The 13,389-nt window shown below is 42.7% G+C and overlaps 1 protein-coding gene across 1 annotated transcript in view; it reads left to right on the top strand.

Moving 5' to 3' along the window:
• Positions 1-13,211, top strand: part of hadh (hydroxyacyl-CoA dehydrogenase) — a 41,731-nt gene extending 28,520 nt beyond the window's left edge. Inside the window, exons 7-8 of the mRNA XM_033022113.1 lie at positions 4,328-4,444; positions 12,568-13,211. Coding sequence (XP_032878004.1) covers positions 4,328-4,444; positions 12,568-12,686 — 236 coding nt within the window. The 3' untranslated portion in view covers positions 12,687-13,211. The remainder of the gene's footprint in view (positions 1-4,327; positions 4,445-12,567) is intronic.
• The last annotated feature ends 178 nt before the right edge of the window (positions 13,212-13,389 follow it).

Here is a 13,389-nt window from a genome sequence, read left to right as displayed (position 1 = left end):
CCTTATCAAATCCAGTTCATTACACAACACTAAATCCAGAATTGCCTTCTCCCTGGTAGACTCCAGTACAAGCTGCTCTAAGAATCCATTTCAGAGGCACTCCACAAACTCCCTTTCTTGGGGTGTACAGTACCAACCTGATTTCCCCAGTCTACCTGCATGTTGAAATCTCCCATAACAACCGTAACATTACCTTTACTACATGCCAATTTTAACTCTTGATTCAACTTGTACCCTATATCCAGGCTACTGTTTGGGGGCATGTAGATAACTCCCATTAGGGTCTTTTTACCCTTACAACTCCTCAGTTCTATCCATACTGACTCTACATCTACTGATTCTATGTCACCCCTCGCAAGGGACTGAATTTAATTCATTAACAACAGAGCCACCCCACCCCTTCTGCCCACCTATCTTTTCGATAGGACGTATACCCTTGAATATTCAGTTCACAGCCCTGGCCCTCTTGCAGCCATGTCTCTGTAATTCCCATGACATCAAACTTGCCAATCTCTAACTGAGCCTCAAGCTCATCCACTTTATTTCTTATACTTCGCACATTCATCTACAACACTTTGACTTCGGTATTCACCTTCCCTCTCACACCGGTCACATTGGCCCTGACCTTACTCTCTTATCCCTTCTCGAACTTTCCTTCCCATTAATTTGTAACTTTTCCTGTACTCACTTCTCCTTTAACTCCATCGTTGTAATTTGTCAACCGCTCCTCCCCGCTATTGAGTTATTGCATAAGGCAATTAGTCGTTTCCACTATTTTTAGATATTTTATTAGACCGGCTCAAAAAAAACTCAGTCTAGGACTTTCTTTAAACAGAGACTTTGATTTCAGCCCCACAGTATTAGCAGAAAGGAAAATAAAAAACACAGCTATTCCTGCCACAGTAGAAGGAAAAAAATGGTTTTGTAGATCTTGGCTCAAAGTCCATGGTTTTCCTTGGGTAAGGTATCAGTTGTTTGATTTCACTTTGAAATTAAAAGGCAGCGCTCTGACTAACTTTATTTATTTTAGCCTGGGCAAGGATCAAAGTACATTTACGACTGTCAGTACAATATGACCACAGCAAAGCTTCAGCTGTATCAAGTATAATGCAGCGAGGGGAAGAGTTCATTTGATTTAAATTCAGGAATAGAATATTTCAGAGCAATTAGCTGAAGGCAGGGAATGAAACCAAAGGTACATTTAGACACTTCAGATTGACCTTGGAATTGCAGAGAACCTATGTAGAATTACCAGTACCTTGGAGTGTCCCTGGACAGTAAACTGGACCAGTCCAGGAATGCTGAGGCCCTGTACAAGAAGGGACAGAGCCAGCTGTATTTCTTGAGAAGGCTCCGCGCCTTCAATGTCTGCAGCAATGTTCTACCAGTCGGTGGTAGCCAGTGCCATCTTTTCCCTGTCGTGTGCTGGGGCAGCAGGGCGAAGGCTGCGCACGCCATTAGGATCAACAAACTCATCAGGAAGGCGGGCTCCGTATTGGGGGCGGAATTGGATTCATGGGAGGTGGTCTTGGAGGGGACGATGCTCCTCAAACTGCGGGCATCCTAGACAATACAGCTCACCCCCTCCATGACACACTGGTCATCCTGAGGAGTACCTTCAGCAACAGACTGGTTCTACCAAGAAGTAGGACAGAATGCCACAGGAGATCCTTCTTCCCTGTGGCTATCAAACTTTACAACTCCTCTCCCTTCTGTCATGGGGTAGACTGGGACTGACTCCCCAACCCCCCCTCCCCCTCCTCAATCTTTGCACATCCCCCAAGCCTTTCCACTCTTCACTTTAATTTCATGTTTCGTGTAGTTTATGTTTTTTATGACTGTTGGCGGTTCAATTTCCCTCCTGGGATAAATAAAGTTTTATCGTAGAAGCACAGTTCTTAGTGTATTGTAATCGAGAAGATTGAGATCAATTAAAAGATGGTTGAAAAAAGGTTTGACAATAATAAATCTGAATGTACACCAATTTAAAATCTCCCAAACTGTGGTGTTCAATGTGTCTTTGGGAAGCATGCAGGAGTGACAAATGTATGAGCTCCCATGGTTATTTACATTGTGGGAAAAAGAGATGGTATGGATTCGTCAGGCAGAAAATCGCAGTATATAGTCAGGCAGCTAAATGGCAAATATATCAAGCATTTGTTCAGTGGAGAAGATCAGGCATCGGGTCAGAGATGGGTGTGGAGCAGATGGCGAGATTTGATCAGGCAGATGATAAAGGAGATGGCTGGATGGACCAATGGGACCTGATTGTCTTGAAGATTATAATTGCCATTTAAAAAGTTAACATATAATATGTTTGTGGCAGGGTATGGATTGTGCCAAATTTTGAAGGAAATATGCAATGAAATTTGGTTAAATTGACAGAACATGAGAATAAAATGGGTGAGGGTGAGATTAACGTTAAAAAAAAAGTTTGGGTGATGGTTGTTGTAATTAGCCAAAGGTCCCTGTTTCCATTTTGTATCTCTTTATGACTCCATTATTATCAGTCTAATCAGAATAGAAATGTATTTGTCAGATAATGATGAACAACAACGTATTTAACTCTGCAAAATAAATCCTCCCAGTCCAGACTGCATTAATGTTATGCCAGGGGATGAATTTACCAAAATGCATATTTTTAGTAAACGGATCTCTCTCTAGAGAGAAATTGGATGTTACTGTGTTTGTAACTTAAAACTAAGCTGAACTATACTTGGATTGACTACTATGTGAAAAAAATAATCTTATGTAGTACTATACTATTTTGTTTAGAATGATAAAGATCAGATCGCATTAGGCTTTGATATTCTGTCAGGCTGAGAAAGATCAAAGTAATCGTGTAGGAATAAGCAGTAACTCTGTGACACTACTTCACTGTGGGTACTAGTGGCAAACAAGCGCTGACCAAAATACTAATTCTGTAGCGATCTATGCATCCACAGTCCTAGTCAATTCAATGATGTATTACATGAGCAATACACAAAGTGCCGGAGGAACACAGTGAATCAGGCAGAATCTGGATGGAATGGATAGGTGACTTTTCGGGCCAGGAAGGTCATGACACAAAATGTCACCCCTCCATTACCTCCACAGATGCAGCTTGACTAGCTGATTTACTCCAGCACTATGTTTTACTCAAGATTTCAGCATCTGCTGGTCCTTGTGGTCTCCATAATGTAGTACATGCTGTTAATGTATGTCTTGATTGAATGGAAATACAAAATTGATTTTGTGCATATTGCAAAATGAGAGGCTGCTTAGCACTCAGCACTTTTTAGGCATTACTGTTACATAATTGAAGGCCACATTGTGTGGAAAGAACACCACAGGCTTCGACTTGGAATTGTAGGCCTTCACTGAAAGATGAAAGCCTACTTAAGCTTGAGTTGAAGGACCAATCCTTACCTTAGCTCTTGCTGGGGAGTCTACCTCTAAAATCAGCCATAGAATCCAACCCAGTGGATCAGACATCTGCATGTTCCATGTGAGGTCTCCTATAATGGGAGGCAACCGCATCATCCTACTGCAGCCACCACATTGTGTCATTGTTCATAGGTGAAGTGGGGTTCCCACATCCATCACTCATGGTCACATCAGTAGATGCAGCCTGCTTCTTGAAGCAGTGACTCTCAATGAGAACCACCACTACAGGAGTTGCTACAGTGATGGGAAATTGCATGTTAAATGTACTTCTCACGTAAATCTGGAAAAGATACATAGTGTTACACCAAGGTTGGAGTAACTCAGTGGATCAGGCAGCATTATTTGGTGATGTTTTGACCCGAAAGTCACCTCTCCATGTTACTCCAGCACTTTGAGTCCTTTTGTGGATTAACCAGCATCGGCAGTTCGTTCTTTCTACAAAGATATGTAGTTGATGGGTGAAACTGCATTAAAGGACAGGATATCTACCATTTACAAAGGCTCAACTCTATGCACATTGGTCAGGTAAGAACATACTTCTCTATGGTCTTGGGAAGAAACTGATGCAATCTATTCCACTGCCTGACATCACTTTGGTACACATTTCCACATGCAAAGCAGTTTCTAGTCCTTTGTGTCTTACTCTATTTTATACTTTAATTCACATAATTGATGCTTTTGTACCTTGAGGATACAGCAAGTAGTTCAGGGGCAGTTCAGACAAGTGCCTTGTGTTAGAACTTTGCACAATTTGCCCTTGCCCTGAAGATACATCAGAGCAATTAACATGCTGTTGAGTAAAAAATACTTTGAATTATACATCACTTTCTTTTTGATACCTCTTTGTTAGTCCAGTCACATAAGTAGCAGATTGATACATTTATTTTGATGTTTTTTGTAGGTCATGGATCAAAGGAAGATATTGATGTTGCAATGAAACTGGGCGCTGGATATCCCATGGGTCCTTTTGAATTATTAGATTACGTTGGACTTGACACCAGCAAGTTTATTATTGACGGTATGTGGAGCGAGTTGTTTTTAATGTATTAATATTGTTCTAATGCCGCTGTTTAATAGAAATGATCAATATGTTTGGTCTTTGCGTGAGAACCAAATGCTACGATTCTCAGCTTCACTTTGGCAGCAGTGTGATTTATTGGTGAGTATTAATATCTAGTAGCAGGCACACTCGATACTAATTAGATGAGAAAAACAGTGAGACTGAAGGTGATGTAACTCGGGTAAACTATTGGGAAAGGCAGTGAGGTGAGGACTGGGTCAAATTGTGCAAAGCTGTTCTAGCACGAGGCACAGATTGTTTAGTTTAGTTTAAAGATGCAACGCGGAAACAAGCCCCTTTGGCTCACCAAGTCCGCACCGACCAGCGATCCCCACATATTAACACTATCCATCACACACTAGGAACAATTTACAAATTTACCAAGCCAATTAACCAACAAACCTGTATGCCTTTGGAGTGTGGGATGAAACCAGAGTTCCCGGAGAAAACCCACGCAGGTCACGAGGACAACGGGTGATGTCTGTAAGCTACGCAAGCAGAATATGAGGTGCTGTTTCTCCAGTTTGCGTATGGCCTCACTCTGGCAATGGAGGAGGCTAATACATTAATTTGTTGCTCACTATCTGCATTGCATTTCCTCAACCCATTTTGATTTCAACGTAGCTTCTGGTTTAGCTACCCTGTTAAATGAAAATTGATTGAAAAATTGATTGCAAAACATCTTTTTAATGTCAAACCTATTGTGTGTTATGTGGTCCAGAATGGGTTTATAATGTACTTCAATCTTATGAACACTACTACGTACTGTCTTTGCATCATTGAAAATGTAACTGAAGATTAGGTGTTAATGAGCATTTTGCTTTCAACTGTGTAACTTTAAATATTTGGCATAAAAAAGTAATAGAGTCACAGAGTGACACTAGCAATGTTACAAAATTTTGAGATTTTAAAAATCAAGTCTGTAATTTATCCCATCAGATAAAGCATAAAAATAAGTTTAATTTGACACCTAATTCACTTTCATATCTCAAGTATTTAAAAAGTTATGGCCATTTTCATACTGGGAAATGAGCATCTTGTTCCCTATTGATTTTCTATGGACATAACAAAAAAGCTGTGATCGTGAACAGTCAAAAGCCCATAACTTTCTTAAAAATTAAGAGAACTGAATGAAATTTTCAGTTATCATAGATTGAAGCATTCTGAAACAAATATAAAATAATCTTACTTGGATGACCTGAAATTAAAGCATATAATTAGTTAGTTACCTAATTGTAGCTAATTTCAGACTTCAATTACTAGATCTAAACATCTATCCATTTCTTAATAAATGATTAACATTTTTAAATAGCCTAAATGTCCAAATAATATTCACAAATAATTCACAATAAAACATGATTTTTAAATCTCATTTACATTAATTTATAGGCCAAATGGAAGGAATTTAGTGTTTAATTGCTGTAAATAAATGCCCATTTAAATCAGCTTTCCAGTGGGTCCCTGTGGAACGCGCTGGTTTAGAACGTTCACATTGCGGTAGATTTGTGCCCCAAATGCCGAGAAAAATACTGCGGGATATAATGGGCCCAAATTGAGCTACTCGCAATATTAAACTTTGTATAAAGGGATCTTTAGAAGCCCTTTTTAATGTAAAAATATACAACCTAACTTCAGTTGTTTGCTTTATGAGACCCTGCGGTTGCTGGCTGTCGCGGGTTTAGAGATTGATTTTTAAACTACTATAACTATTATTCAAGGCCTTTAAACCTAATAATAGCTTTTGCGACGGGGTCTTCCAGCGATTTTTCGTTAATAATTAACTAGGCTGAACATTTTCGATTGGAACAGCTTAGAGAAAATCGCGTTTTAAACCCGCCCCCTCTAAACGGCGCCAAAATCGCGCACACCCACAACGGCAGATTTTCAACGACGCTTCAGGTAGGCTTTGCAACATACCTAGTGACACAGCATGGAAACAAGCCCTTCGGCCCAACTTGCTCACACCGGCCAACATGTCCCAACTACACTAGTCCCACCTGCTTGCGTTTGGACCATATCCCTCAAAACCCATCCTATCCATGTACCTGTCTATCTGTTTCTAAAACATTGGGATAGTCCCAGCCTCAACTACCTCCTCTGGCAGCTTGTTGCATACACCCATTACCGCTCAGGTTCCTTTTCCTCTTCACCTTAAACCTATGTCCTCTGGTCCTTGATTCACCTACTCTGGGCAAGACACTGTGCGTTTACCCGATCTATTCCTCTCGTGATTTTATACACCTCTATAAGATCACTCCTCATCCTCATGAGCTCCAGTGTCTCTCCCTATAGCTCAGACCCTCCAGTCCTGGCAACATTGTCGTAAAAAAGGATCTATGTTTTCTTGAACTGTGATTAATACACCAAATTCTGCTGAGGAGATGAATGTGCAAGTGACCTTTTCTCTCACTTGGCACCAATGTTGCAGAGAAACCCTGCAGTTAATGAAATAGCAGATTTATTTTGCCAACAGTTTGCCAAACTAACTCTGCATTAGAATGGTGATGATCACAAATAAGCGGCAAGCGCCATTCCAAAGGCACTATGATTTCAAGCTTCTATGCCCTGTGGTTGCTTCAGCTGCCTCTTCCAGGGCTTTGAGTGCAGATGTAAATGATATTCATTCTGATGTTCAGTAAATGCCGTCATGTGACGTTTGACATCCTGGAAGTCTGGAAAAGTTTCTAATGCAATACTTTCCCAGACGGATATTGAAAGTGACTGAGGAAATTTGGCATGTCTCCAATAACTCTCACAGAGCTCTACACATGCACCATAGATATCATACTGGAGACACAAGGAAATGCAGTTGCTGGTATACAAAAAAAAAGGCACAAAATACTGGAGTAACTTAGCTGCAGAACATGCATAGATGTATTTGTTTGCGACTCTTCTTCAAACTGGGAATGTATATTGTCAGTTACATCACAGTTTGGTTTGGAAACAGCTCTGCCCAAGACTGTGAGGAATTGCAGAGAGTTATACATGTAGCCCAGTCCATCACACAGACCAGACTCCCCACCACTGATTCCATCTGAACTTCACAATGCCGCGGGGAAAGCAGTCAACATAATTAAACACTTGACCTCCCTGCAATTGACTGAAGATACAGAAACTCGAAAGTGTGCACCACTAGACTCAGGGACAGCTTCCTCCCCACTTTAATCGGCCCTCTGCACAATCTTTCCATAATCTAGGGTAGTGTCCGATCCACTCTATCTCGTTGTGTCAATGTAACTAGTGCACTACTGAGAACTATATTCTACACTCTGCCGTCTCCTCTGCTCTACCTATTGTACTTGCGTTTGAATTGAGTGCATTTATATATGGTATGATCTGTTTGAATAACATGCAAAACAAAGCTTCTCTCTGTACCTCCGTAAACAGGACAATAATAAACCTGAAGGGCCTGTCCCACTGCGGCGACCTAATTTGCGAGCTTAGAAGAGTTTGTGCTCAACTCGAACTCGCAGCACGGTCGACACGTGGTCTTAGGAGGTCTTAGGACGTCACTGTAACTCTCCTTCATGCTCGAGAGAAGTTCCCGCATACTCGCGGCTGAAAAATTTTCCGCAAGTAAAAATTGGTCGGCAAGGTTCTTTTGAACTCGTAGTGCAGTGGTGTGGGGTCTCTAGGCAGTCGAGGTAGCCACAGGCAATCTCCTTTGCTGACCAGGCATTTTAATTAGATTCCTTTATTGTCATTCAGACCTTTCGGTCTGAACGAAATTATGTTGCCTGCAGTCATACACAGAACCAATAAAAACAAAACATACAATAAACACAAATTAAACAAATAAAAACAAAACATACAATAAACACAAATTAAACATTCACCACAGTGAGTTCACCAAGCACATCCTCACTGTGATGGAGGCAAAGTCTTAGTCTCCGTCTCTTCCCTCCTTGTTCGCCCTCTGCGCTGAGGCGATTGATCCAGGCCGGAGATGCCGTCCTCCAGTCCAGCGGACCTCCGTGGTGATGTCGCCGCCACCGAAAGCCGGCCCGCCACAGCATCAGCTCCGGGCCGCCGCCCCAGCTCCAGGCCGCCGCCCCAGCTCCGGGTCCCGCAGTCTCCGCTCCGGGCCGCCGCCCCAGCTCCGGGTCCCGCAGTCTCCGCTCCGGGCCGCTGCCCCAGCTCCGGGCCACTGCCCCAGCTCCGGGCCGCTGCTCCCGCTCCAGGCCGCCGCCCCAGCTCCGGGTCCCGCAGTCTCCGCTCCGGGCCGCCGCCCCAGCTCCGGGCCACTGCCCCAGCTCCGGGTCCCGCAGTCGCCGCTCCAGGTCCAGCAGTCTCCGCTCCGGGCAGCCGCCCCAGCTCCGGGCAGCCGCCCCAGCTCCGGGTCCCGCAGTCGCCGCTCCAGGTCCCGCAGTCTCCGCTCCGGGCCGCCGCCCCAGCTCCGGGTCCTGCAGTCTCCGCTCCAGGCCGCTGCCCCAGCTCCGGGTCCCGCAGTCTCAGCTCCGGGTCCCGCAGTCTCAGCTCCGAGCCCCGCTGCATCAGCTCCAGGCCGCCGCCAAAAGCCAGAAAGCCGCACCAGCAAGTCGGGCCACCACTGCCTTAGCCCCGAAGACGGCCAGCCTCTCGTTGGTAAGTCCTGGCTGGCTCTGCCTCCGGAGCCTCGGGGTCGGTCGCAGGTTGGAGGCCGCCAACTCCGCCATTAGGCCTCAGCGCAGACGGAGGCAGAGAAGGGAGATACGACACGAAAAAGTCGCATTCCCCCGAAGGAAGAGACAGAGAACATGTTTCACCCCCTCTAACACAACCCAACAAACTAAAACTTAACCAAAACAAGACAAAAAAAACAACAGAAAAAAGTAAAGACAGACGGACTGCAGGCGAGCCGCAGCTGTTAACAGCGCCACCACTTCCGGAAACTGGCTCATTGGAGTTTTCAGAACCAAGGAAAACCGACCGGTAATGTTAAATGCCCGCTAAACTTTATTAAACGTTGTCCGGCTTCTTAAAAGTGTCTCCACTCCTTTTCACCCCCCTTCTCTTTCCTTCTCTCCCCCTCAATGTGTGCTTCTAACTGGCAGATTAACTCATTTAATTTCACTCTGAGATATTCACTTTGTTCCAGCCATCCCTCCTCTACCTTCTCTGCTGCTGAAAACAAGCTTGTTTTCTCTCTTTCCCAGTTATTTCTCAGTTCCGGTGTTTCTTTTGCCAAAGATGCCATATAATCTGCTGAGTGTTCCCATCATTTTCTGTTGTTATTTCACACTTATTCCAGTTTTATGGTAATATATTGCCATCCATTAATTATTATTATTATTAAGCATTATGAAACTGCACTCAATCTGATTAAAATGACTATTTTTTAAAGGTATAGACATCTTTCCAATGCTATTCCCCAACCCTATCAATTGCATTAAAAGGTAGAGTGTTAAAAGAGTGAACAGTAGGTGGTGCCACAGTAAAGCATGAAACCTTACGGTAAATAAAACCACTAAGGACATTTTATAGATTTGCACTGAACAAGCCTTTCATTTTCTGGAAAATTTTAGGTTTGAAGATTGTGAATACTAATTAATAGCCAAGCTTGTTAAGGAAGCTTGTTGAGGTCTGAACTTTCTGCAAATGAATCATCAGTTGCAACCTACTTTCAACTGCAAACTTGACATGAAGTACAGAAAACCCTCGTCTTAATAGACCAGTTGGTGAAAAAGGCTCGCTGATGCAGACCAGCAGCATCGAGGCCTAGATTTAAGATGAAATGACACAAAGTGCTGGAGTAACTCAGCAGACTGAATCAGTCTGAAGAAGGGTCCCGACCCGAAACATCGCCTATCCATGTTATCCAGAGATACTTCCTGTCCTCCTGAGTTACTCCAGCCCTTTGTATCTTTACTTTAAACTTTAGAGATACAGCGCGGTAACAGGCCATTCAGCCCTCCATGTCTGCGCTGACCAGTGATCACCCCGTACACGAACACTATCCGGGACACTAGGGACAATTCACAATTTTACCAAACTTATAAACCTCTATGTCTTTGGATTGTGGGAAGAAACCGGAGCACCCAGAGAAAACATACGCGGTCACGGGGAGAACGTGAAACTCCGTACAGATAGCACCCATAGTCAGGATCGAACCCAGCGCTGTAAGACAGACTCTGTCCTTTTGCGTATTAACGAGTATCTGCAGTTCTATGTTTCTACTATGTATAATGATAATCCCCCACTCGGTTTATAGTGAACAATAGGCAATAACGGACACCACTCCCACACCCCAGCCACATAGTCCATTATAATGAGTGTTTACTGTGTTTTAATTTATTTTCCCTTTGAACCTATTGAGATTCTAATTTGGATTGTGTTCACTTCAGTGGTTGTGGGATTATTCTCTTTGCTTTGCTGCACTTCATAATTTCCATTTCCTTCCATTTGGACTCTTGTTGGATTCTGGTTTAGCTGGTTCCAGCTTTCTGTGTTAGGTTTGTCAGTCTGATGCACCAGTTCTTCATGCAGTCTCTGCACCTTCACCTAAATGCCTACACGATATCTCTTTGATAACATTGTCTATGTGAAACAGCTGAAGATGTGATCCAAAGTGATGGGGTTATAATTGAAGTTAAGTAAAAAAAATCTGAATAACAGAGTACAAAATTGAAAGTGGTTTTCCTCAAGTTGCCAAACCCCCATTAAAACATTCTCGTTGCATAAAGCAGCATGGTGATAAAACATCCCGGATGTGGAAAGTGAGATTAAGATTGTGTGATTTCCGCATTATGATTTAGCGCCTATGTGCCATGTTAAAGTCACAAGGAACTGCAGATATTGCTTTACACACAAAAAAGACATAAAGTGCTGGGGTAACTCAGCTGGTAGACAAAAATGCTGGAAAAACTCAGCGGCTGAGGCAGCATCTATGGAGCGAAGGAAATAGGCAACGTTTCGGGTCGAGATGCTCAAGCTGGTCACGCAGCATCGAAGATAGACACAAAAAGCTGGAGTAACTCAGTCGGTCAGACGGTATCTCTGGAGAAAAGAAATAGGTGACATTTCAGGTCGAGACCCTTGGAAAACATGGATAAGTGATGTTTCGGGTTGGGGCCCTTTTTCAAGCCAGATTCACATGAAGGATATGATTGAGAAATTATGTAAAAATCATCTCGACCATTGATTTGCATTAATGTTGTATCATGACATAGTAAAATCACAAACACAAACAGAGAAATACATAATACTTCTCAAACACAAATAGAGAAACGTCCTGAAAAAAAATCAGAGAACTGGCAGGTTGGGAATGGCTCGCGGTTGCCTGTGTCTAGTGGTTTAAAAATCCTGTAATACTATAAACCATGAAAACAAAATTCTGACCAAACCATTAAAAGTGTTAAAATGCTAATTTGGGCAACATTCTCGCATCTGTCACTGATTACGGCATTGTTTCATCTGACAAGAATGGAACAAATGCTGGTGCAGATTCACACTACATAGCTCAGCAGACTCCTTGGCATCCGATTCCTGAATTAAATAAGATCCTGTTTTGTGGGGGAGGGGGGCTAGGAAGGTGGTATGTATTTACTTACTAGTGTCCTAATGAAGTGTTTTGCAATTCTGACAGTGTCTGAAGAAGTGTCTCGATGTGAAACATCACCCATTCCTTCTCTCCCAGTCTGAAGAAGGGTTTTGGCCCGAAACGTTGCCTATTTCCTTTGCTCCATAGATGCTGCTGCACCCGCTGAGTTTCTCCAGCATTTTTGTGTACCTCCAAAGATGCTGCCTGTCCCACTGAGTTACTCCAGCTTTTTGTGCCTATCTTCAGTTTAAACCAGCATCTGCAGTTCCTTCCTGCACAGTGAATATCTGTTTGTTGACCAGTTTGAGTGCCTGTTGTAATTGTGCCCTACTGTCACAGTGCTCATATGATTGCAGCCATCAACACTAAAATGAAGAAAACCATACATATCGGTTGAAGTTTTATGTAAAATATGGAAATAACTCAAGGGGTTAAAATTAAGTATCATCCTGGTGTACCTTTACATTGTTTTGTGAATCTTTTTGTGAATAGGCCAGAATTGTGTTATTTTTGCATTTTCCCCAACCATTCTTTCATTAATTACATCTGTTTCCCTTCTCAGGGTGGCACAAGATGGATCCAGACAACCCCCTCTTTGCTCCCAGTGCCCTATTAAATAAACTGGTGGATGAAGGAAAGCTGGGTAAAAAGACCGGTGAGGGTTTCTACAAATATTCCTAGAAGACAAGTTGTGTTGTTACAGTTTTGGACACTGAATCATGCAAGCTGCCAACTGTTAGCTCAGATAGACACAAAATGCCGGAGTGACTCAGCGGGACAGGCAGCATCTCTGGAGAGAAGGAATGGGTGACGTTTCGGGTCGAAACCCTTCATCAGACGTCACGCATTACTTCTCTCCAGCATTTTGTGTCTATCTTCGATTTAAACCAGCATCTGCTGTTCTTTCCTGCACAACTGTTAGCTCAGTGTGTGTAATTTCTCTGGCAATTACTTGACAGTTACATTATACAAATTACAATATAATATTTTTAAAATGTGTCTGGTACAATGACGGTAGTATATATCTGTAACAGAAAAAATATTAAAATCATTATATTGTTTCTACCTCGAGAAGTGCCTTTCAAATTATTATACATCCAAAGATGTTCAGTAATGTACTTGGAGTGATTGTGGGCTTTGAATTTGTACGTTCTTTATATTTTTAACGTATCAATAAAGTGTCACTTGACTCGGATAAATCCAAAACAGTCCTATTTATTTTGTTTACTCTGGAAGGTCGAATGTATGGGGGGAATATGCAGTTAGTGGCAAGACTCCTAATGGCATTGATGTGGAGAGAGATCTTGGGGTCCAAGTCAATTAAAACAAATGATATCTCCACATTAGAGATGGCCATTAAATCAGCATTTGCCAAATAATTTGG

This window comes from Amblyraja radiata, chromosome 1 (assembly GCF_010909765.2).
Source record: "Amblyraja radiata isolate CabotCenter1 chromosome 1, sAmbRad1.1.pri, whole genome shotgun sequence".
NCBI lineage: Eukaryota > Metazoa > Chordata > Chondrichthyes > Rajiformes > Rajidae > Amblyraja > Amblyraja radiata.
Note: the sequence above shows the minus strand (reverse complement) of the source record. Positions and strands in the feature narration are given on the sequence as shown.